At 45.9% G+C, this 24415-nt stretch overlaps 2 protein-coding genes across 3 annotated transcripts in view; one reads left to right on the plus strand and one right to left on the minus strand.

Moving 5' to 3' along the window:
- The first annotated feature begins 435 nt into the window (after positions 1-435).
- On the plus strand, positions 436-18130 carry tgfb3 (transforming growth factor, beta 3). Of its 2 annotated transcripts, none has more exons than XM_080783713.1 (7): positions 436-1238; positions 7203-7366; positions 9089-9218; positions 9521-9628; positions 10607-10763; positions 14895-15048; positions 16770-18130. In XM_080783713.1, exons 1-7 carry the CDS (start codon positions 893-895, stop codon positions 16926-16928), a joined length of 1218 nt encoding a protein of 405 aa, XP_080639839.1. In that variant the 5' UTR covers positions 436-892; the 3' UTR covers positions 16929-18130. The 2 variants fall into 2 exon arrangements, with proteins under 2 accessions (XP_080639839.1, XP_080639840.1); XM_080783714.1 differs by having other exon boundaries at positions 14895-14980.
- Positions 18131-21142: 3012 nt separating this feature from the next.
- Positions 21143-24415, minus strand: part of ttll5 (tubulin tyrosine ligase-like family, member 5) — a gene marked incomplete at its 5' end in the record, with an annotated part of 91715 nt that continues 88442 nt past the window's right edge. The window contains one exon of the mRNA XM_080784202.1: positions 21143-22595. Within this exon, the coding sequence (XP_080640328.1) occupies positions 22543-22595 (53 nt within the window). The 3' untranslated portion in view covers positions 21143-22542. The remainder of the gene's footprint in view (positions 22596-24415) is intronic.

A 24415-nucleotide genomic window follows, 5' to 3' on the forward strand; every position in this document is an offset into this window, starting at 1 on the left:
CTGAGTTTATAATATTAGCTTAGTTTGCGTCTCCATAATTCCACTGGGCAAGAATGGCTTGTTTAAACATCATACTCCTGCTGTGTTAGATTTAGATTGTTTTTAATGTTATCATGTGTCGGAAACTTTTGCAACAGTGTCATTCTAGCTATAGGCGATGTTGTCCCACGTCCACTTGGGGGCTGGCTGGTATGTGAATAAACTAAAGTCACCAATTTCTGCTCTCATGTTAAATTATTTCACATTTATAGGCTACCCCACAGAAATAAATGTTTTTGATTCGGAGTTGAATTCCCGTGAGAGCTGCATCATGGGATAATCGTTGCCTTTTATTGTCTAAGGAGACTATAATGCGCAGTCCCTCCCTCTCTACGTCACGGCTACCTCCGGGTATAAAGTGTCAGTGAGCGTGGAAAGTGCGTCTGTTGACTGTATTTGAGCCTTGGCTGGAGGGAGACAGAACGGCACGCAGGGGACCACATATATAGCCTTATACACACACACACACAAGTGGATAGAAAGCGCTAATACGATGGAGAAACAGAATGGTACAGATATTGACATGCTGGTGATAAACTAATGCAAGAAAGAAGAGATGAACGTGTGTTAAACCAATGGAATGAAGAACAGGCAAAGAAAAGAAAAGACTGAAAGTTTTGATGAAGAGTTGAGGTTCTATTTCAGAAAGGTCATGGATTATAGCTCTCATGCAAACGCGCATTTGGCACACATGACATGACACAAAATGGGATTCCTTGGAGAAAGGACTCGGTGACGACTTGAATGATATTATATAAAAGGATTCCATACAAATCGGAATTAAATTGAAAGAAAGGAAAAAAAAAAACTTTTGAAAACTTGACGAGCTTCAGTTGTGAGTAAATACATAAATATGAATTTGGGCAAAGCACTCCTGTTTTTACTGCTCTCGAATTGCGTGACCATGACTTTGTCACTGTCAACGTGCACCACTGTGGACATCGACCACATCAAGAAGAAGAGAGTAGAGGCGATCCGAGGACAGATCCTCAGTAAACTCCGGCTGACCAGTCCGCCTCAGACCATCGGTCCGAATCAAGTGCCTTTTCAGGTGTTGGCGCTTTATAACAGCACGAAGGACCTCATTGAGGAGCTGGGCAGAGACAAACAGCAAAGTTGCGGACAGGATAACACGGAGACCGAATATTATGCCAAAGAGATTTACAAGTTCAACATGATCAATGGAGGCACAGACAGCAGTGAGTAGCCTAGTGTGTGTGTGTGTGTGTGTGTGTGTGTGTGTGTGTGTGTGTGTGTGTGTGTGTGTGTGTGTGGCTTTGATATGCGTCCACGTAGGCCAGCCGTTGCCCAACACACACACAACACACACGAGCTCGCACATAGTTTATTTCCAACATCACAGTGTGTGTATAAACGCGTGTCAAATAACCCTCAGCTTGTTTTATGTACTTATGTTTTCCATAATCGTGCGTCAAGTTTCCTTAAGAAACGTTTATTTTCACAAACGCCCTAAAAGCCTGTTTATATAGCATGCGATTATTTGCAACCACCGTGGAGAAATGTTAAATAAAAGCCTCCTCCAGTTGGCATTAATGTCCAATATCCGCGTGACAACGGAACTGGCTGGCGCACGCGTTTGAGTTTGAGCCCCGATATACTTCATCGCAGGACGGTGCTGTCTCGAAAACACACGATCTACAAGCTGACAGCGCGTGGCATCCGCCACGCTGTCAGTTTGTATAGATCGGGTATTTTCGGAGCATAAACTATGCCTATGGCTCTTTACGCACGGACGGGCGCGCCTGCCTGTGCGCACTGTAGCGGGGCGCGCAACGGAGGGCAAAGTAAACAAACTAATTGGAATGAGCGCCATTCCTCATACATACCTCACACCACAGCCATGGGAACGGCAGCAGCCTACCACACGACAAAGTCTGACACATTCCAAACGGGGAAAATTCTCAGGCAGTTAAGTCGGGAGCATTTTTATTGCCAACTCCAATACCTCATTTCCAAATTTTATTTGGCCTTTAATTTCCCAATATATTTCAGCAAGCTTCACCGTTTCTCGTACTTATATTTCCATAGTCTTCGTTTCCAGTAGCGATGGAGGCTGCCTGCTGCTGACTGTTTTGTGGATTACGGTCAAATTGCCCTCGCTCATTCATATTGGCATTTCCTGTATAAACTGTGCTCAATTGATTGTTCCAGTAATCACAATGGGGAGCTTATTGGATTGGGTTCTCTCGCCCCCACTGCAGTACGCGATTCTCCAGAGAAAGGAAACTTTAAGTGGACTTTAAGTTTTTTTACATGTGCCTCTTCCTTCTCCTCAAAGAGGCTGATCAGTGCACAACAGCACTGCTTTAAAATCAACAGGTGTTTATTTGCGGAGCCAGTCTAGCTCAATCCCCCCTGAATCAAATCCATTTCACAGCAGGTCCCGCAAAGTGCTTCTGACACTCGGTATACAGCTCTACAACCGGGTTTATCCACTGGTCAGAGCTAGCCAGAGCTCCCAAAACAAACAGAGGTCTAAGGAGTGGGATAAGTAATGGCCACGTGCCCAGGACACATCACCCCGCTACACAGTCAAATCCTCACTCAGTGTTCATTTAGCTCCACAAACGGAACAAAATCTACCAGAAAGGGTCCGCATTTGGTTCCATTCATATTCATATACTCTTGGAGCTAATATAAACACTGACAATTTATTGTGTATGGTCTCAGACTGTAGGCCTCCATGGTGATAACATACTACATGAACTGGACTGGCTATTGGCACCAGTCATTATCCTAAAACAAGTATCCAAGAAGGGTGTTACCCTCATTAACATGGTCTGCCAGCATGGATGAATAATCAGTTTTCTCTCCCTTTGACTTTCCATTATGTAATTTCATAGCAAGCAAGCAGAGCCCATTTCAGTAGGAGCAGCATGCCTGTCACCACAGTAATAGCAGTGTGCATTCAGTCATATTTGATTATCTGATAATGGATTTTACATGGGCTACATGTTTTTCTGTGTGATACTGTAATAATTTCCATTTAGGTTTTCTGATTGCAATAAGCATAAATCAGCTAAAGAGCAATCTACAGTAGCTGTCTGATGCACTGTGAGGCCAAAAGGATTACGTTGTACCACCAATCCCACCGTCAGTATCACAGAAAAGTGAATACTGGTGAGGACTTCAGAAGTAGAAGACATATTCATTCATCCACACAGCATCAAGTTACCTCTGGATGACCTTTGGCACAATAAGGCTGTCCAGGCAATCCAGTGTATTGGCTGCAACATTTAGAAATTACGCATATTGTCACTCACAGAGAGAAGTTCACAGTCACAGCCTAACATAAGGTAATCATTCACTGAGTGTTTGGAGGATGACCGGAGTTGAGGACAGCACTGTTCCTGATATATGGAATAGTAGAAAGGTGATGTCATCCCAGCAAACAGAGACAGAGTTCTTTGGCCTTATTCTGAAAGACAGCCTCTCTCTCACCCCCCCACCCAAAACCCCTCTCCATTTCCCCTCTTCTTCATCCTTGATCAAGTGGAAAAAAGCTGTCTGACTTCAGCAGAAAGAGAGAGGGAGAGAGAGAGATCGCTCCATTGCATTATCTCAGCCTGATTTACTACGCTTCGGCGACAAAGTGTCCTTGCGACATGCCGCTCGATAAAAATAATGCATTTTCATAAAAATGCTTCTCGGTCCATGTGGTGCTTCTCTCCTGGGAAGGACACCAGATACGAAGACCTGGTTCTCTCTGAACATTCCACGTTCAGTCTGTATACTATAAATATTTGAGGTGAAAACTTTGTTTTCAGTTGAACAAGTTATGGGCTGACACTAACCTATTTTATACTTTGTTGTGCAATGGTGTCATGTGTAACTAGCCGATCTACAATCTTGTAGTGCTATTAAATTGTTTTTTTTTGCCTATAATACTATGCCCAAGGCTGAAAGTGGTTAAGTATTTGTCACACATCTTGTTTTTAAGTCCATTCGTGACTTGCATACAAATCACTAATTTGAGACACAAACTCAATTAGAAAATCCACTATTCATTTGTGAATGTGTTGAAATGGCAATTTTGGGGCCTCACCAAGGCCATTTCTCACTGGTTAAAGAGGTCTAGACGCCTCAGGCAGCTGGCGAGCACCTGCCTCCCCATGCACGCATCCCAGTTCCTCTGTTTACCTCCACATAGCTTTGGAGAGACTGACATCACAGCAGCAGCCCCTCTGGCTGCCAGTGAGAGGAGGTGATTGCTGGGAGCTTCCGTGTGACGTCACCTTGTGAGGGAGACGAGAGAGAGGGGTCATAGTAGTGGGACTGGGGGGCATCCCAGTCAGACACAGGAAGGAAGGCAAGGGTTAAGAGAGAAGTTATAGGCCACCGGGTGGGGTGGGAGCTGTAGAGAGTGTCTGGACCAGACAGACACTTTATGAGAAGCTGAGCTACTCAAAGTCTGTCCCTAGGCAAGTCATGAGTGTTCATTTAAACACATAAATCAGAGTCCAGCACATTGTGAGTTTTCGTAAGATTAGCTATTTGGAGAAGAGATTGGTGTAGTAGGGGGAAATACCAGCATACCTAGTATAGAGCCCTGGAGGACCCCAGGCAACTAAGCATAGGGTTTAAATGGTTAACTCAGATGTACAAATGGAACCAAATGGACCCGTGGTTCCATCTGTACACTCTCAGAGTTACAGACCCTTAAACCCCACACTTTAGCGCCCATACCTGTATATGGAGCAATTGATTGAGTGATAATATGAAAATGAGATCAGCTGGGCATCATTTGGTGATCCAAGCTATGAAAAGTGGTTATAAATACACTGCTGGGTTAGGTGTTAATGGGAATAAAGCAGCTATAAAACTCTTTAATTACAGTGTGATCAAGTGAGACTCATTTGTTGAAATTGAGGCGTCGGCTCTAGCTGGGCAGCTCCACATTTTTAGTAATGTTTCCATAGTATGTATTATGTATACGTCGTTACTCGTAGTTTTGGTAATAAGTGCTGCCGGGATAAAATAGAAACAATCAGCTGAATATGAGCCATGGTTTTGAGAAGTGTGGTGCCCTGTGTGTATCGAGGACCAGTACGTTTTACTACAGTAAACAGCAGATATGTAATGTTTACGTTTCCCCAGGGAAACATATAATTGATGTCAGCTCTGTGTACGGGTCAAGCTGATGTCGTCATCTTGATGCTGGCGATAGGACCAAATCTGATAATGGCGGGGGTCGGGCAAATTAGTCAATGTATTTCACTTTAATTACACAAGCAAACCCCACGACTGCACTGACATGGAACAAATTACCTTCAGACCCGTGGCGAAAATAAGGCGTAATGTGAAATCCACCTAAAAACCGTTGCAATGGGAAAAATGAGGTCAGGCAAAAGGGAAACTAAAGACTTGATTAGAATTTCAAATCTCCCCCGAAGTGGGGCTTTCCACCTTGTATGAGAGAGGTAGAGGGGAGAGAGAGAGAGAGAGAGATAAATAAACTAGTAGTGTGTGTGTGTGTGTGTGTGTGTGTGTGTGTGTGTGTGTGTGTGTGTGTGTGTGTGTGTGTTGGGGTTGGGTGAGGGTCTGAGGGAGGAGAATGCTACTGATTTTTCCTCCTTATAGATTGTATGGAAACAGTGGACAGCTATCTGGCCTGGGATGCACGCAGAAAAGGTCACCTATAAATAGGGAAAGTTACGTAAAAAGGCCTTGTGGAAATATCAGATAATAGCTTGGAGGACACCGTGAAATAGAATTATGGGTCAAATGGAGTGCATATATTTAGAGTAGAGATGTGCAAGTGCCTTCTGCATGACACAAACACCTCATCATTTTGAGTTTCCTTTGTCAAAAAAATAAAAAAAATAAAGGAGAATTAAAAAAGAAAACACTCAATCATGCGAGTGTGTTAAAGGTGCAGCTCCGTTAACCACCAGCAAATCTAAGGGCCGGTAATAAAGCTTAAGCTTGGGGTAATAAATTAGCAATGGCTTGGCTGTAAATGACTGTTTCCACTTGGCTCATAAAAAGCTTGCTGTGTGCTTGTTTTGCTCAACGCTGCATGTGCTCGGCCTGTTAAAATAATAAACGATTCAATGGCATTAGAGGGATTTTTTTTAAGAAGAGAGTGCGAAAAGAGAAGGAGTTGAGCGGGCGTCCAACAGGAAGCGTTTCAGAGGGAACCTACTGTATGGTGCAGCCATTGCAGTAGGTTCTGCTGCTGACTACCACACCCACACACACACACACCCACACACACACACACACACACACACACACACACCCACACACACACACACACACACACACACACACATGCATTCAGGCATGCAGAGTGCACAGAAGTGCACACACTGCTTGTCAGCCATGTACTTGGCAGATCAACTGTCACCCTTAACACACTGGTTCTCGACGTTAAGGTCCAGAAGAACCACCAGGGGTCCAAATGGAGCTTTACGGGTCTGTAACTATCTCTGAGGAATGAATTGCAGAGTGTGTTCCATAGACTGCCATCCCCAGAGATTAAAACGTGGGGGTCCGTGGCCTAATCACTGCCTTAACATTATATCGGAGCAACGGCCCCGTTGGCTCAGGTATGGTTCTGTTCCGGCATGTGATAGCACATGTTCCTAGGCGAGCTGCCTAGCTTCCAGCCAGGGAATGCTTGGCTTCCATCCTGGCCCCTCAGAGCACCTGTTGGGCTTCAGAGCCGGTGGGGAGGAGAGAGAGCGCTGCCGTCTCCCTCCCGCCCGTTCCACTGCTGCCACATGGGACATTTGGTTTTCATTTCATGACTTCAACTCGTTGCTAACTCGGACTGCACAAAGCATGAGCAGATGGTTACACAGCAGCGGACTCTGCACTTCCTCTCCCAGAGAGTAGGCCTAGAAACGGTTAAAACAACTTTGTTTTTCGGCGAAAACATCTTAGTTTGTCGTGTCAAATCCTCGGTAATAAGTACAATAAGCACATCAATATTCAGAATGTAAACATGTCCACCCTTGATCATAGCTCATGCCGGAAAATAGGCTTCGATAACGTGTACACAATGAGGTAACAAGAATAACAGCTTAGAGGGATCCGTTAAAAGAAACAAGGACGGCTCCAGTCGAGCTCAGATCAAACAAGCAGCTATTATAGCCGTCATGATGTGAAGTTTCTATTGTGCTCCATGTGTCCTGCAGATGACCTCTCCTACTGCCCGAAGGGCATCACCTCCAAGGTGTTTCGCTTCAACGTCTCCGCCATGGAGAAGAACTCCACCAACCTGTTCCGGGCCGAGTTCAGAGCCCTGCGGATCCCCAACTCCAGTGCCAAGAGGAACGAGCAGAGGATTGAGCTCTACCAGGTGGGTGAATCTCCACTGGTACTACGTAGCAACACATGGGGTTGTGTGTTGGGAAATGTGTAGCAACATGCAATGCAACACATGTGGGTAGTGAGTGGGGAAATGTGTAGCAACATGGTAGCAACACATGTGGGTTGTGTGTGGGGCAATGTGTAGCAACATGCAATGCAACACATGTGGGTTGTATGTGGGGCAATGTGTAGCAACATGCAATGCAACACATGTGGGTAGTGAGTGTGGGGCAATGTGTAGCAACATGCAATGCGCTTCAATTCTCCCATAAGTTCCACTGCTGTGCGACTGGGCAGGTCAACGAGAAGGATGAAAACATTTATATCAAGGCTCCCAACTCCCTCTCTCCTCTTTTCAAGGGCTGATCATTATTCCATGTGTTTCCCAGTCAAATGGATTCTACATTAGCACAAATTTAAGAGCTCGCTGCAGCCATCTCTGAGAAACTCTAGATTGCCATTCTGCGATTTCTTCTTCCTCAGCTGTCAGTCTCAAAGCAATTGTCCCCCCCTTGTTATTTCAAGTAATGCGCTGCGCTTTCAACAGGGCATTTCTGCACCTGCATAATGTGTATTTACATGGCATGAGTGTGCGTGCTTGCGTGCGTGTGTGTGTGCACGTGCCTGCGTGTGTTGGATGTCTGCATGTAGGGTGGCAGGGATGGATTTTTTTGCTCGGTTTCCTCATTAATCTCCCGTGAGAGACTGGGAGCAATGATCAGGTTCCAACCTTTCCTGCCAGGGAGACAAGTGTCTCCGGACTGCATACCGCCTCTGAGGCGGGCTCTGGCGAGGCCTGAGCACAGACTGTCAGGCCCTCAGATTGTTTCCAGGGGCCCAGGAGGAGATAGAGGCAGGGTCAGCCATTGGGGGAGTAAACGGAGCCACTCGCCCCCACACTTTAGCCGGGAGCTGATTGGCAGGGCCTGGCGTTGGCAGCCCTCGTGGCCCCCCTCCCGGCCCCACAGGAAGCCAGATTAGATGCTGACAATGTTCAGGAACCTGGTTATCCCAGCAGCACTGCTGTGGGGCTGAGCGCTCAGCTCCCCTTTCCACTCAACTCTCCCTAGAGATAAACCTCTTTGTTCAGAGAAAACGCTAGGTGCTGCCGGGGGCAATGAGCCCTGAATCCCACCGCCGAAGCCCTGTCACTCAGCCGGCACTGGCATTTGGTTTTCGAACAACATAAACACCCGTAAGAGTGTTATGACACGAACGATGCTCGAGATCTAAAAATATATGCAATTGCTTTCTCAATACAAAATTTGCAGTGCTGATGGAAGGGACAGCCAGGTTCGCATTGGCAGAAGGGTAACATACAGGCATTAACTTGCAAAATGGGGATATCAACACAAGGAGTCACTTTTTCCATGAGGAGAAGACATTTGGCCCAGGGCATCCTGGAGAGTCTGGCTCAGACAGCGCTGGCTGGATCGCCGTCTGGTTGTGTGTGTGTGTGTGTGTGTGTGTATGTGTATGTGTATGTGTATGTGTATGTGTATGTGTATGTGTATGTGTGTGTGTGTGTGTGTGTGTGTGTGTGTGTGTGTGTGTGTGTGTGTGTGTGTGTGTGTGCGCGCACGCAAGCGTGTGTGCGCACGTGTGTGTGCGTGTGTGCGCACGTGTGTGTGCCTAATATGAGTGAGAAATGGAGAGAAAGTGAGAGAGAGACCATATGCAGCAAGAGTCAGATTTTCACCTCTCGTTGCAGATACTCCAGAAGGATGACCACATAGCTAAACAGCGCTACATCGGGGGCAAAAACGTCCTGACCAAGGGAACGCACGAGTGGGTGTCCTTTGACGTGACCGAGACCGTTAGGGAGTGGCTAATGTACAGACGTGAGTGGGACGCATCAGACCTTCTTACACCTGATCTATACTTAGTCGTACGCCGGTGTCTCGCACCAATAATAGCCGCTCTACAAGCTTGTAGAGGCGAAGAAGGCGAAGCTTGTAGATCTGTTATTATCGGTGAGAGGCAAGTATAATTACGGCTTTACAGATCAATGGCTGTGCTAACAGGCATCACTTGAGGTCAAACTGATATAGGAACATCAATACAAATGAACAAAAACAAAACAGATGAATACATAAAACATCTGCCGCCCTCCTCACGTCCCTGTGCCGTTGTTTCTCCCCAGAGACCAACCTGGGCTTGGAGATCAGCGTCCACTGTCCCTGTCACACCTTCAATCCCAACGGCGACATCATCGAGAGCGTCAACGAAGTGCTAGAGGTGAAGTTCAAAGGTGAGTCTGACACACCTCGGTGATGCGGGAGGTGGAGTATAACTAACACAAAGGGATCCTCCATGACGTCTCCACTTCTTTGGCTTTCCGTGCTCTCATGGCAGCAACTCATCGCTGCCCTTATTAAGAGCTCGGACTATAAGGGGAAAAATAAGTTCTGTCTGAACTCTGAAGTGCTATCCAGTCATTCCATTGAACACGCGCCCCAAGCGTTTGATACTCAGTCGAGGCCATTTTTAGGAAGATAATGGCTTCCATTTCTAAGAGCAAGCGAGAGAGAGACACAGACCATGGGAATACAATGGTCTGGTATGTCACTTAGCATATGGGCCCCCGGGTCCTTGGTCCTGGGAACGTTCCTCTGACTGGCTCGGCCGCAAGGAATGTGCTGCCACGGCGCGCAGACGTTTGGCCCTGAATTAAAGAGGGGCGTCCATATCCACCAGCGGCGTCTCTCTTGAGATCTCCGCTGCTTTAGCTATCAGGGGCAGATTGGATGAGCAGACACGAGCCCAGGGGGGAGGATGGAAGCACGAGGAGAGTGAGGAGGTGATTGAAGCCCGGCCACTCACCACTGACTGGAGATGATCTTTTTACTGCTGAAATTAAGATGTAATAATAACATCCCATCTAGACTGAATGAGGGTTCATTTTCAAGCTCAAGCTTCCGCCATACAGAAGCTCTCACCCAACAAAAAGAAACGTTAGCATGAAGCTGACTGTAGTCTCTGTATGTAAAGCTACAATCTATATAACAATAACAATATTATATCCATTGTTTCACTCTCCTGATGTCCAAATGACAGTAAAGATAACGGTGCAGCTATACCGTCGAATCGCTGCTTCACCACCGCCTCCCAACCACCGCAGATGTTTTATATTGTATAACATACGCCACCATACAGATTGGTTAACGGTTTTTATTCATTTAAATAAGTCCCAGAATAGATGGTAACTTTAACCGACGTCTCTGTGCAGGTATGGAGGGGGACTATGAGGAGCAGAGTCGTATGAAGAAACAGAAGGAGCAGCTGTACCCTCATCTCATCCTAATGATGATCCCCCCCCACCGGCTGGATGCCCAGTCCTCCTCACGCCGGCGCAAGCGGGCGCTCGACACCAATTACTGCTTCTCGTAAGAAACCATCTATGTACTAGTTAACTAGTATGTCGTTCATTGTCTAATTCAGGTGTCTTCAACGTTTTCCAGACCAAGGAGCCCTTAGTTGAGAGAGAGATAAAGCAGGGACACCCCCCTCCCCCACTACATATTGTATGAAATTAATTGTGTTGCAGATCAAACATTTTCATAGATTTCATAAATAGCTTCATAGACTCGTTTGACAACTCTGCCCTATAAAGCCAAAGTACAATAGCTAATAAAAAAATAAAAAATAAAATAAATAAAAAAATAAAAAAATCACGAAGTCTAATTTGACCTTTGGGATTACACAAATATTTTGGTGTGTCCAAAAACGGAGTTACTGCAGTTTGGCTTGGCTCCATCACTGTGTCGCATCGTGTTGGCTTGGCTCTATCACTGTGTCGCATCGTGTTGGCTTGGCTCCATCTATCACTGTGTCGCATCGTGTAGGCTTGGCTCCATCACTGTGTCGCATCGTGTTGGCTTGGCTCTATCACTGTGTCGCATCGTGTTGGCTTGGCTCCATCACTGTGTCGCATTGTGTTGGCTTGGCTCTATCACTGTGTCGCATCGTGTTGGCTTGGCTCTATCACTGTGTCGCATCGTGTTGGCTTGGCTCTATCACTGTGTCGCATCGTGTTGGCTTGGCTCTATCACTGTGTCGCATCGTGTTGGCTTGGCTCTATGGGCCGATTCATACTCTGCGCTCGGCGCTGTAGTGCCGAAATTATTTCGGCTCATCAGAAATTTTCAGTTGCACCGAAGAGACGACTTTAGAACGGTACCCGCCCCCCTGAACCTCAAATGACGTCACATTGTAGGCTCTACAGAGACTTTTATTCGGCTCTAAAATAGGATAGTATGAATCGGCCCTATCATTGTGTCGCATCGTGTTGGCTTGGCTCTATCACTGTGTTGCATCGTTTTGGTGGATTTATGTTCATGAGTTCATGTTTTCAGACAGTCAACCACTTAAACCCCAAAACGTGTACTTTGTGTGCTCTCTACTACACCAAACCTTTATGCAGAGCAGCAAGCTCACAACACCAAGCAAGCTTGTAGATCTGCTATTTTCGGATAATGTTACCTTCAAAATTAGGGATTAAGCATGTCCCTATTTGTGAAAATAGCCGGTCTATTTAGAAGGGCAATAAGGAGTAGGCCACGGAAAGACCCCTAGGGCAGTGATACTCAACCTCAGGCCCGCGGGCCACATCAGGCCCGCGGGACCATTATGACTGGCCCACCAATGAAAATCTAAAAAAAAGAAGAAAAAAAAATCTGGAAAATGAAATAAAAATAAATAAATCTGAATGAAGTTATCTTTAATTACATTATTATAAGTAATACTATTAGAGTTGTACTATTACTCGAACGAAAATAAAAGCTTGGGGGGGGGGGGGGGGGGGGGAGATGCAATGCAAATGAAAGACATATACTCTGTATCCCTATTCCCTGACATAATTTTTATAGCTAAACGGACAGAATTCTATTTTATTTGAATGATGAAACCCAGCTGCCATTAATAGTTGGAAATGGAAATGGAAATTGCGGAAATTGAGGAAATTGCGGAAATTGTAATTGCGGAAATTGCGGAAATGGTGGAAATGGAAATTGCAGAAATTGCGGAAATGGAGAAATGGAAATTGCGGAAATGGTAATTGCGGAAATGGAAATTGAGGATATTGCGGAAATTGCAGAAATTGCGGAAATGGTAATTGCGGAAATTGCTCTTCACTTATAGCTATCTATGTTCAGGTAGATTGTTTTATTTTACTCAGTCAGCCATATCACTACTCATTTTTTTCATGAAAAAGGTCATAGCTGGGTAATCTATTTTCAGGCAAATTGTGTTTATTGTATTTTATTTTACTCAGCCATAACAATTTATTTTCTGTTAACCAACTTGCTGGCTGGCAGGCAGGCAGACAGCTACTCATAGACAGGCAGACAGACAGACAGCTACTCATGGAGAATTGGACAGGCAGGCAGTCAGACAGCTACTCATAGACAGGCAGGCAGTCAGACAGCTACTCATAGACAGGCAGACAGACAGCTACTCATGGAGAATTGGACAGGCAGGCAGACAGCTACTCATGGACAATTGGACAGGCAGGAAGGCAGACAGCTACTCATAGACAGACAGACAGCTACTCATGGACAATTGGACAGGCAGGAAGGCAGACAGCTACTCATAGACAGACAGACAGCTACTCATAGACAATTGGGCAGGCAGGCAGACAGCTACTCATAGACAGACAGACAGCTACTCATGGACAATTGGACAGGCAGGAAGGCAGACAGCTACTCATAGACAGGCAGACAGACAGCTACTCATGGACAATTAGGCAGGCAGGCAGACAGCTACTCATAGACAGGCAGACAGACAGCTACTCATGGACAATTAGGCAGGCAGGCAGACAGCTACTCAGACAGGCAGACAGACAGCTACTCATGGACAATTGGACAGGCAGGCAGGCAGACAGACAGACAGCTACTCATAGACAGGCAGGCAGACAGCTACTCATAGACAGGCAGACAGTAAGACAGCTACTCATTGACAGACAGACAAATAACTACTCATGGACAGACAGACAGGCAGGCAGGCAGGCAGGCAGGCAAAGAGCTACTCATGTTATGTTATTATGTTATTATAACAGCTACTCATGTTATGTGCAATAATTTGTGCAGTTATGGAAACAGCTCTTTGTGTTTATGCAAGAAAATGTAACACATTTATTTATTTACATATTGTGTGCATGCACATTGTACTTTGATACATTTTGCGATTGCAATTGAAAGAGAGAAGTTATCAAGTATCATTAATGTCGTAATTTTATCTACTGGCCCCTGGCCCCTTGCCATTTTTGTAATGTGGCCCACAGGTAAATCTATTTGAGTATCCCTGGTGTAGACTTCTTGTAAATGAAGTAATGCAGATGTTTAATGTAACTGTTGAGAGCATAAAATGAAACCAAATGTACCCGTATGGGTCCATTTGGTTTAATTTTATGTTCTCAAGAGTTAAAGATCTATAAGGGTCCATTTGGTTACCAACTCTCCCCCCTCAAGGAGGACCACTGGTTGAGAACCACTGATATAGAGTGTAAGTGGTTAATTGGCCCAAAAAAAATATATATATATATATTTTTTTCAAACTGTTTGTTTGAGTACATTCACACAGAACACAAATATTAGATAGGTAGATTGTCTTCTGAGCGTCCCCACTCCCCACCATGGCACACTCACACATTAACCATTTTGAGTATACTGACTCAGAATCTATACTTATTGACTGCCATTGGCGAGTATACTCGTCATTTCAGGGTTTTCATTGATTACGTTAGATCGCACTCTTAGCCAACGTATGATTTATAGGTTGCTACGAGACCGATAAAACTGAAATGAACCGGAAGGGAAAAGTACATCTCTGTCCATCAATTTTACCAGATTTTCCCAGATTTCGTTTTAGCTCAAAACAAGCTGTATTCACAGCCCATAACTAAAGAACCGAAGAAAAAATACAATCGTCCGACACTCAACACAGCATTTGTGCACTTCCGGGTTCACGTCTCGGGAGCCGTGAAATGAGGGGTTTCACTGAAAAAACACATGGCAGTGGCGGAATAATGAATTAATACCGGGCAGTGAATGTGTACGTGAAAGTAGAATTACTTATTTTACAATGAATAGAAATAATCTTTGCAACAGTAGAGTACTTACAGACTACAGAGTCATGTTATGTTCCCACACTTGGTAATGGCTGTACATGCAAAATACATGTATACAGTATATAATATATAAATAATCAAGCATGGCATGAGGCACAAGCAACATTATACAAGTTGAGATCTGTCCCAGTGCTGGGAGACGCTACCTCCTCTCTTACACGTTGTCTCCTCAGCTCTGGATTCTCTACGTCAGACTGACAGGCAGCTCGCCTCTAAGACACCTGGGCTGACTCCAAGAGGGAAAATAAGGGCACACCTAACAGTGGAATTTCTGAGCTTTTTTCAGGCTTTGGCGTCAAAAGTGTATGGAGCAAAACGTACACAACTCTGTGAAAAAGACCGTTTCAAACGAAAAATTGCCTCTTCTTTACTCTCCCCTTCTTGTCTACAGGAATTACGAGGAGAACTGCTGCGTGCGGCCACTATACATAGACTTCCGCCAGCATTTGGGCTGGAGGTGGATCCATGAGCCTAAAGGTTATTATGCCAACTTCTGCTCAGGGCCCTGTCCTTACCTCCGCAGTGCAGACACCACCCACAGTTCGGTGAGAAAAAAACTGCTGAATCTAATTGATATATGGTGCTTTCTCTGTGCATGGTACCTGCTCAACTCTATTTACCTTTTTTTCTGGCCAAGACTAGTACCTAATACCTGGTATTAATACCTGGTACTTGGACTAGTACATAATATCTGGTACTTGGCATCACCTCTCTCCAAGTTAGCTATCACTAAGCAAATAGTCACTAAGCAAATCGTCAAGTCACGATAGACAAGCTTGGCACAAAAGTGCCAACCCATGTGTTGCGACGCTTTTGCACCTCATGTCTAACCTCATGCACATACCTGCTGCTGATTTATGGTATATGTATGTGTAGATATCTTTGAGTTTCCTTGTGTTTCCTTTCTTTCTCGGGAAAACAACGAAATGAAGAAGCTTGCACAAAAATGAATTTCGCTCACTGATTTACACCTGTAAACCAGTGATGTGACAATAAAACTGATTGTGATTCAGTCTCCCCTGTATATTGAATACCAGTACCACCGAAGCCCCCAAATACCATTAATAAAATATTAAACTTGCCATAGCAAATTTGAAATTAATGTGTGGCTTACTAAAATGTTGTCAGACACCGTTTTGTTTGCCTGGAGAGGCGAAATAGAGATTGTTTCCAGATAGGTCGCATTGTTCTTTAGCACTCTCCTGAACTGAGCTTTGGACGTCACTATTTACAACCAGCTACTTTGAGGGGATACTGTCTGCAGTGCAAAACAAAGTATGTGGCACCAGCCATGAGTAGAATCATGTCCAGTCGAGCCGGTACCATGCAAGTGCAAAAGCGTATATTGTTGCCGTTTGGCAGAAACCTTGTATTTATTAAAATTTTGTATGTTCTTTTTTTTCTACTACGTTGTACCCAGTCTACTGTGTCACACAAAAATAGCCGATCTACAAGCTCACAACACGCTGCCTGCATCGCAATGTGAGCTTACAGATCAGCGATTTTAGAAACAAGTGAAAGTACCGGTGTTGTTTATAAATATTGAATCAATGAAAAGTATTTACTCACAGCTAGAAGGTCCTGGCTCACAGCTAGAAGGTCCTGGGTTCGATTCCCGCTCGGGGCGCTGTGGGTGCTGGCGGCGTGTTTCCTCCTCCGCGTCATCAGTGCCCATACCCGAAGGTGGGGTTGGCGAAAGGGCCTTTCTGTGTGGAGTTTGCATGTTCTCCCCGTGTCCCCTAGGGTAGATACCCTCACAAAAACATGCAGTAATCCTGGTCTCTAAACTGCCTCCCCCTGGCCAGCCGGGGCGCCTGATGGAGGGGAAAGGAACTGGTTGGAATAACGTGTTCCTTCCACGCGCTACGTCCAACCAGGGAAACTCCCCCCTGTCAGGTGTAAAGGAGCAACTTGGACACTCAAGCATGAAGGAAGCATGAGTTAAGTCCGTTGCTCTCCCCAGGTTGGCGGAGGGTGTGTAGAGCCCAGGATCACATTAGATGATTGACACAGGGGTGAAAAATGGGTTACAAAATCGTGGGATAAAAAAAATATATATAAAAAAAAAAAAAAGTATTTAAAAAGAGCTTGTGACTAAATAATAACTATATTGGATCCATCGAGACACAGGCTCTTTTCTTTCTTCCAAATGAACAGTTTTGGTCATACAGTACAAGGTCCCCCCCACCCCTGACAGTGACGATAATGTAATCAAGTAGTCACTCCCTCACTCAGCTCTCTCACTGTCTTGTTGGTTCCTCCGCAGCTGCTAAGCTTGTACAACACCTTGAACCCCGAAGCGTCCGCCTCGCCCTGCTGCGTCCCCCAGGACCTAGAGCCTCTGACCATTCTCTACTACGTGGGCCGCACGCCCAAAGTTGAGCAGCTCTCCAACATGATCGTCAAGTCCTGCAAGTGCAGCTAGAAAGGGCCCTGGCGGTGCCCCGGCAGCGAGAGAACTGGGATCTCAAAGGGCGCCCCCCACCCCCCCCCAAGCACTACTCAGGTGGGGTGGGGGAGAGGTGGGGCGGTGTTCTGCCCCCCCCCCCCCCCCACACTCTCTACGAGTTTACCTCTGTCCACCTTCGCACCCCCCACCCCCCCCTGCCTCAGCCATGCACGTGCGCTCTCTTTCTCATCCCTGCAGACGGGAGGTGGCCCGCCACACTACTTGCATTTCCGCGGGACAGTGTGTGGAGGACCCAGTGAACTCACCACTTTATTAACGACGCTCTCAAAAATCAGCAGAACTGTTCTTTTGGGGGAAGTTTTTGACCGTCAACAGTGGCCTTTTCAAATAAGTGTTTTTGTTTTGTTTTGTTCTCGTTCCCCAGTATTTCAGATTTTTGAAGTGCCTGTACGTTCGCCATAATTATGACATGGGCATTCAAAGACAGTATTTTTCTTTTTTTTTTTTTTACGAACAAGAGGAACACAACTTTAAAGGTTCTTGCTATGACCACTGCATATTCTGAGGACATAAAAAATAATTTGCAGTCGAAATGGGGAAAAGTGGCTGAAAATGCAGACTGAATATACACTTCGTCGTACACCGGCGTCGTGTGCCTGAAAATAGCTGAGTGAGCTTGTATTTTCAGCATGTGACACCGTCGTACAACGGCATATAAATCATGTGTGATTGTGAACATGTCCAAGGGGGGGGGGGGGTTCAAGCTAAACAAACGTTGTTTGCTAAAAGCAAACGTATCCCTCTCGACCAGCAATGCATGGCTATAGGACGCAGAGGACAAAACTAGGATTGTCTATGCTGGAAACAAAGCGCTGTGCACTCCACAGCTCCCTACACTGTTAATCTATAGGAAGAGAACGCTGTTGGGTTAAAAAAAAAAAAAAAAGAAGAAAAAAAAAACCTATCTTAGGAAAGAAAAAATAACATGCTGGAAAACAACCTTTATTCGAAATAGTATTTTCATGGTTATGTTTACCTTCTATAATGGAACAGGACAAGTGTCTCCTGGAATGTGTTGTGTTTCTGAAACCAAGCCTTACTGTTGTACAAGACCATGTACATCACTAAGTGAACAATTCACTACATCACAAACTGTAAATGTTTTTTCATTAATCTTGGAAACACTCTTTTTTTATTAAAATAAGGACAGTCTTGGACCAAGTTGCTCCATTTTCATTATTGTTTTTTAGTTTTTTTCCCCTCCTCTATACATGGTTCACGGTTCTGTAGCCCTTATTAATGCAAATTAAACTAATTTGTCTACACATTCTCACTCCCAAGAAGACATACATGTTGTTGACACTTGGTCGACGTATCTTTTATGTCCGATGACGAGGTTGGGTCATTTCTTACATACTATTACTGCCCGTCCGTCTGCAACTAGATCACTAGAACGATGCGGAGTCAGCAGAAGTCAACATCAAACCGCCGTGCGGTCACTTGGCTTGCGACCAAGCCCCCAGTAAGGCTATCCAACGTTGAAGCTGCCACTACCTACTGGCCAAAAGTGGAACTGCAGCACGTTCATGGAGGTGGACGACGGTCGTTCATGACGTCATGTGCGTATAACGTGCGTCATCCCAGGACTTAACTTCCGCTCACTCGAGCCATTGAGTTATAATTGTACTTCCGGCAGTCTCCCGGGTGCTTCAAAACGCCACTGAGCAACTTCCATCGAGATGAATATATTACTCTATGCTTGCGACTCATAGGGCTCAAGTCAGCCAGTCATGCCTGCCTGAGGCCAATTCTACAAATGTCGTCTAAATCCCGACAGTTTTCTCAAACGTATGTTGCTAGATCAGTGGTTCTCAAAGGTTCATGTCAAGGACCCCCAAAATCTATTTGGCCGCGGACCCCCATCTCAAAATGTTTTGTTCAAAGGACCCCCAGAAGCAAAAAAAAAATCACTTTAGGCCTATTCAAAGATTTGCACAAATTGCCACGATACGAGCTTGTAGATCTGCTATTTCTGAATAGGCAAAGCATAAAACAATGCTTTTTAGCGCAATCTAAAATGACACGGGTGATTTCCTGCTTTGTTTTCAATATGTTTAACAGTGTTCTCAATAGACATGACGTCTGCATTACGCATCATGTGATGCAGACTACTGTACATGTTGAAACGTGACGCCAGTGCATTGTCCAGGTGACCCCCAGGGGTCACGACAAAGCCTCAGTAATGTATGCGACGAGTCGGGAGTGAGAATGTTTGAACTCTGTTTGAAAGTACAGGAGGATATATTCAAGTCACCCAAGCAAAGTATATACTTTACTTAAATGTACTTCTTGACAATATGCATACACATACAGTATACAAACTATACACGGTGGTATAATAGCTGAACAATCACTTCAATATTGCTATTATTAGTTGCCTGTATTGGTCCCAAAATACCTTGCCATGCTTGTGCGCTGTTGACAAATAGCAACTACAGATCCAAAAACCTTTTCATGTAAACGAGCCATTTTAAACAATAATGTACTGCACAAAATGTAAGATAACACAAATGGACTGTAGGAGTCTTATCATACATGCATAGGCAACAGTAGTCAATACACAAGATAAAACATTCACATATGAACTTACAAGAAACCTCCACGGATATAATAAGAGCTGCTATGATTTCTCAGTGTAATAAACCCAACTACTGCAGCCAAACTGCAGACTATACAACCATGTGCAAAAACACTCTTCAATGTTACATAATAATATAATTTCAAAATGACAAAATTCAAGTATCGATCACAAAACGTTATCATAAACATACTGAATTTGACCATCATAATGCGCGTTTTATCAACAAACCCTGAGTATGTTCACTACAGTCATAAATAACAGAATATCTTTAAGGATGCTGCTGTGGGTGCATTGCAGGTGAAGAAGGGAATAGCCTTGTGTCATGCTTTGAGCCCAGTTTGATGGATGTTGTCACTGAATACAGTATAGTGTTTTCCTGCAGGAAAAAGCTTTGCCTAGGGCGGGGGCCGGGGGGGGGGGACTCTTATGCGCGTGTGCTTTGCACGATTAATTCGATTAATTTATGGAACTAGGTTTTCATTGTAGTGGGTCCCGGGAGTCGGGACCCACAGGTGGTCAACTAAATGGGTCCAAGGAAAGATGTTGAGAACCCGCAAGCGCATTCATGTTGATGTTTGTGTGGAGCCAGGAATGTACCGCATGATAAGTCTTGAATTTGGTCATAATCATAACGTAGCAGGATAAAATTTAATGTGCGTCCCATGGTCGCCGTGGTGGTTGGTTTAATGCGTCCTTTCATTTTCACCAGACATGTTTGGCTAGGCGCTCAAGATTTTAGCTAAGAGGCCCTCCTAGGGAAAAAAAAAGGTCTGCCAGAATCCCTGAGTCAGATACATTGTCTTAAAGGAAAACCTAAATCCCTTTGTTCTGATGTGAGGAGCTCATCAATCCAACTATAAATGCACCAAGTCTCTGTGTGTACGTCTGTCTGTACGTCTGTAATCCACGTAACTCGAGAACCGTTCGCCCCACCGACTTCACATTCGACACATGCGTTCCACACCGCCACAGGGAGTGCAGTGCCCGGTGTGGAGTCGGTCGGACCCACGGTTGTGTGGGGCCTCTGCCCAGGGTCCATATATGGAGCTGGCCTGTTCGGACCTCACAACACTCCATATTTGGGTATGCCTGACACAGAACGCCATATATAGGACATCATTCTGACGTTGGGCATAAAAGGGACACAGACATAATATCTGGGTGGGGCATGCCTTTCCAACTTGCATCATTCCAAGTAGGCCAGTGCCCAACGGGCACCGCCGTAGAGGCCCCGCGGGCACCTCTCTACTAATATACCAGTAAGACGCGCAAACGCGGGAAGCGAACGCAGCTGAGACCCTGCAGATCATGTCTGTCTGTCTGTCTGTGTGTCTGTCCCGCTGTTACTGTATATGTGGACCTGGCCCCTTTTGTGCCCATATATGGAGCTGAGTGGACCTGGCCCCTTTTGTGCCCATATATGGAGCTGAGTGATTGCTGATGCAACACACTCCATATTTGGATAGCGGGACAGACACACAGACAGACAGACAGACACACACACAGACAGACATGATCTGCTAGGTCTCATAGTAAGTGCTCTCTGAATTCGCAATAATGTGGCAAAAGAAAATACTCGACATCTTAAAGGAGTAGTCCACGCAAAAGACTTATTTTCTATAATTTACACACCACATGAAGCCTTGAATTGTTTTTTTTGTCGCATTTAAACCAATAATATGATGACCGTCTCCGGTCTGAGTCTCCTATTGGCCGATGACCCGGTCGTCAAATTATTGACTCTGAAATGGAAAAAAAAAAGAAAAAGAAATCCAAGAATTCAAGGCTTGGGTTGTGTAATTGATAATGACGACGATGCCAAACGTGTCGTTTCAAGTCCTCAGGCGTTCGTTTTGTACGCTCGTTAACATGAAACGATGCGTTTCTTCATTGCAACGTCAACATTTCGCTAAGAAATACACAGAAGACATAGGATATTTAGCTACATTAATCAGAAGAATGGGATTTAAGTTTTCCTTTAACGTAGTGGGGGAACCTCACAATGAGAACAGATGAGATTTCAACACAACCCCACAATCTATAAAACCGAAAAATGTTTACTTGACAATTTTGATTGGGAAACATCCATCTGGCCAGCGATTATGTCATATTGACCTGATGACTAGCAGGCTATGATGAAACAACCGTGAATTGAAAAGCCAACAAAGCAATCTCATTCAAACGGTGGAATTTCCTTGAAAAAAACAAAAAAACAAAAACTTGAAAATCAAGCCTACATGCAAAGGATGCAAGGATTTCAACACGTCCTTTGGCAACGGCCAGAGATGGTCTGAATTGGCAACAGACTTGAGCTTGGAGAGAGAGTGGGAGCTGGAGAGCGTTCTGACAGCACACGCTACATGAAAGGAACACGTCAGCCCGCTGACTGCTCATCGCAGCGAGACGAGAGGTGACCGAGGCCGTCTCTAGATAGAACGCAGAGCCAGTGAGCGGCAGGAGCAGCGCAGCAGGTCTCTCTCATTGACGAGAGCACACAGCATTTAAGCGTGACAGCGGCTACGTGCCTTTTCAGGGCGCAGTGCTACAGAGGAGAGCGGAGGGCGCCGCGTTGCATCGCGTTGCCAAACGGTGTAGAAGAAAGACTTTCATGCTACAGTGATGGTGACCTATGGGGCTCGCAGAACCATCTGTTGTGGTCGATCTGTCACTGGAATCCTTCCATGGCAACAGTAGCATGGGGGGAATGAGGGACAACTGGTAGGCCGTGGCGAAGGGAGACTTTAGAAGGCTAGATCCCAACCTGCATCTGTGCGTGTGTACGTGTGTGTGTGTGTGTGTGTGAGCGTGGGGATTTCAGACCTGACAGGCTATCGTCTTGCACATCTGAGAGTGTAGTCAGAGAAATTGATGGCACGCTAGCTGTCGCTGGCTTTTCCCCAGAATACACCCGTGTCCGCTTTGCGGCTACATGCAGAGGCACCTTTCAGGTCGACAGGGCTGCGGTGCGTCGCTCCCTTTCCCTTCCTGTCATCTGTGCTTGGGTCCCTGGCCATGGAACAGCTTGCCGTACACAGAGAGACCTGAGAGAAATGACACAAACACAGAAGTAGGAGCAGTCCAGTGACGCTGGCCTTTCCTTTCTTTATACTAGGTGCAAATTACTCTAAAGGCCTAACGTCATCGCACAAAGGCGTCACTTGCCAAAAAGAACCATCGCCATCTTTTTCGTTTTTAACCACATTTTATACTTTTATACAGTTTTTCTAAAATACGAAACGAAAATGTCAGATCTAAAAGCTTGACACGGCGCAAAGTCAACAGGTGGTGAGCTTGTAGAGTCGGTGTAGACGAGGGGAAGAAAGTAGGAGGCCTAGTATAGACCCTTGGGGTACTCCAGTCAATAAAGTATATAGTGTGTAAGTGGTTAAAATATTCATCATGTTACAACCGCTTTCTACAGAGGAACACACCAGTAAAAACCACACGGGCACACACTCCAGGTAGATCCGTTTTTAATTATCCGTGGCGGAGGTGGGCGCAGTCACCCGGGGGTCAGCCTCTGTCCGGCCGTCCCTCTGCGCCTCAGCCCTCTTCCCTTCCCTGCGGCCAGTGGCCTGGCAGTAGGCCAGGTATCCTCAGCCCTCTTCCCTTCCCTACGGCCGGCGGCCTGGCAGTAGGCCAGGTATCCTCAGCCCTCTTCCCTTCCCTACGGCCGGTGGCCTGGCAGTAGGCCAGGTAGGACCTCAGCCCTCTTCCCTTCCTTACGGACTGGCAGTAGGCCAGGTATCCTACAGACCTCTTCCCTTCCCTACGGCCGGCGGCCTGGCAGTAGGCCAGGTATCCTACAGACCTCTTCCCTTCCCTACGGCCTGGCAGTAGGCCAGGTAGGACCTCAGCCCTCTTCCCTTCCCTACGGCCGGTGGCCTGGCAGCAGGCCAGGTAGGACCTCAGCCCTCTTCCCTTCCCTATGGCCGGCGGGTATCCTCAGCCCTCTTCCCTTCCCTACGGCCGGCGGGTATCCTCAGCCCTCTTCCCTTCTCTACGGCCGGTGGGTATCCTCAGCCCTCTTCCCTTCCCTACGGCCGGTGGCCTGGCAGTAGGCCAGGTACTGTATCCTCACCCTCTTCCCTTCCCTACGGCCGGTGGCCTGGCAGCAGGCCAGGTATCCACAGTAGAAAAAAGGAATTCCAAATACAGTCGGAGCTGCCGTGTTTGTGCTCCCAAACAGTATTCCCTTTCATTCCCTCTCAGCAGACTCTGTTTATTTTGGTGCTCTTTTACACCGTGGGGCCTGACGGAGCTGGAAAACGAAAACATCTCCCCCGACTTCCAATCCGATGACATGACCGCTAGCGGCGGCTTCTTCCAGCTCAGCAAAAGGAAGATTAACCACTTGAACCCTAGCGCCCCCTATTCGGGTGTGTGGGGGGGGGGGGGGGGGGGGGCTCCACAAGCTTCGCCGGAAATAACCTCTACAAGCTTACGCTATTTCTGGGGAAGAAATTTGGTGTAGAAGGAAACAAGAGCAGACTATGATCCAACTCAGGTATAGAGGCTTTAAGGGTGGTTAAGGGCCAATATTCCCTCTCAACCTCTCCCCTGTCCACACTGACATCCTAGAAAGTGAACATGATAAGCTAATGACACGAGCTGCTACCAAAGAACACAAGGAGAATGTGAGAATATGCGGACTGGAAGAGAGAAATAAGATGATAGTCGGGCGTGCTCCTGTACGAAACAAGCCTAATCCATGTTAACCACTTAAGCCCTATTTTATACTTTTATTTTAAGGGTTTACATATCGTCGCTGTCGGGTGGAAACCGTTGTTGTTCAAAACCGTTACTAAAGTGCAGATTGCAGATTTGCTTGACACTCTTGAATGACGAAGTAGGGCATTCA

This window comes from Protomyctophum bolini, assembly GCF_963924005.1.
Source record: "Protomyctophum bolini genome assembly, chromosome: 15".
In the NCBI taxonomy this organism is placed as follows: Eukaryota; Metazoa; Chordata; class Actinopteri; order Myctophiformes; family Myctophidae; genus Protomyctophum; species Protomyctophum bolini.

Bases quoted from the DNA above. Each gene is read 5' to 3' on its own strand.
- tgfb3 (XM_080783713.1), top strand. From the start codon at position 893: ATGAATTTGGGCAAAGCACTCCTGTTTTTACTGCTCTCGAATTGCGTG. The intron at 7,367-9,088 runs GTGGGTGAATCT...CTCTCGTTGCAG, and splicing joins AGAGGATTGAGCTCTACCAG to ATACTCCAGAAGGATGACCA. The intron at 15,049-16,769 runs GTGAGAAAAAAA...GTTCCTCCGCAG, and splicing joins CAGACACCACCCACAGTTCG to CTGCTAAGCTTGTACAACAC.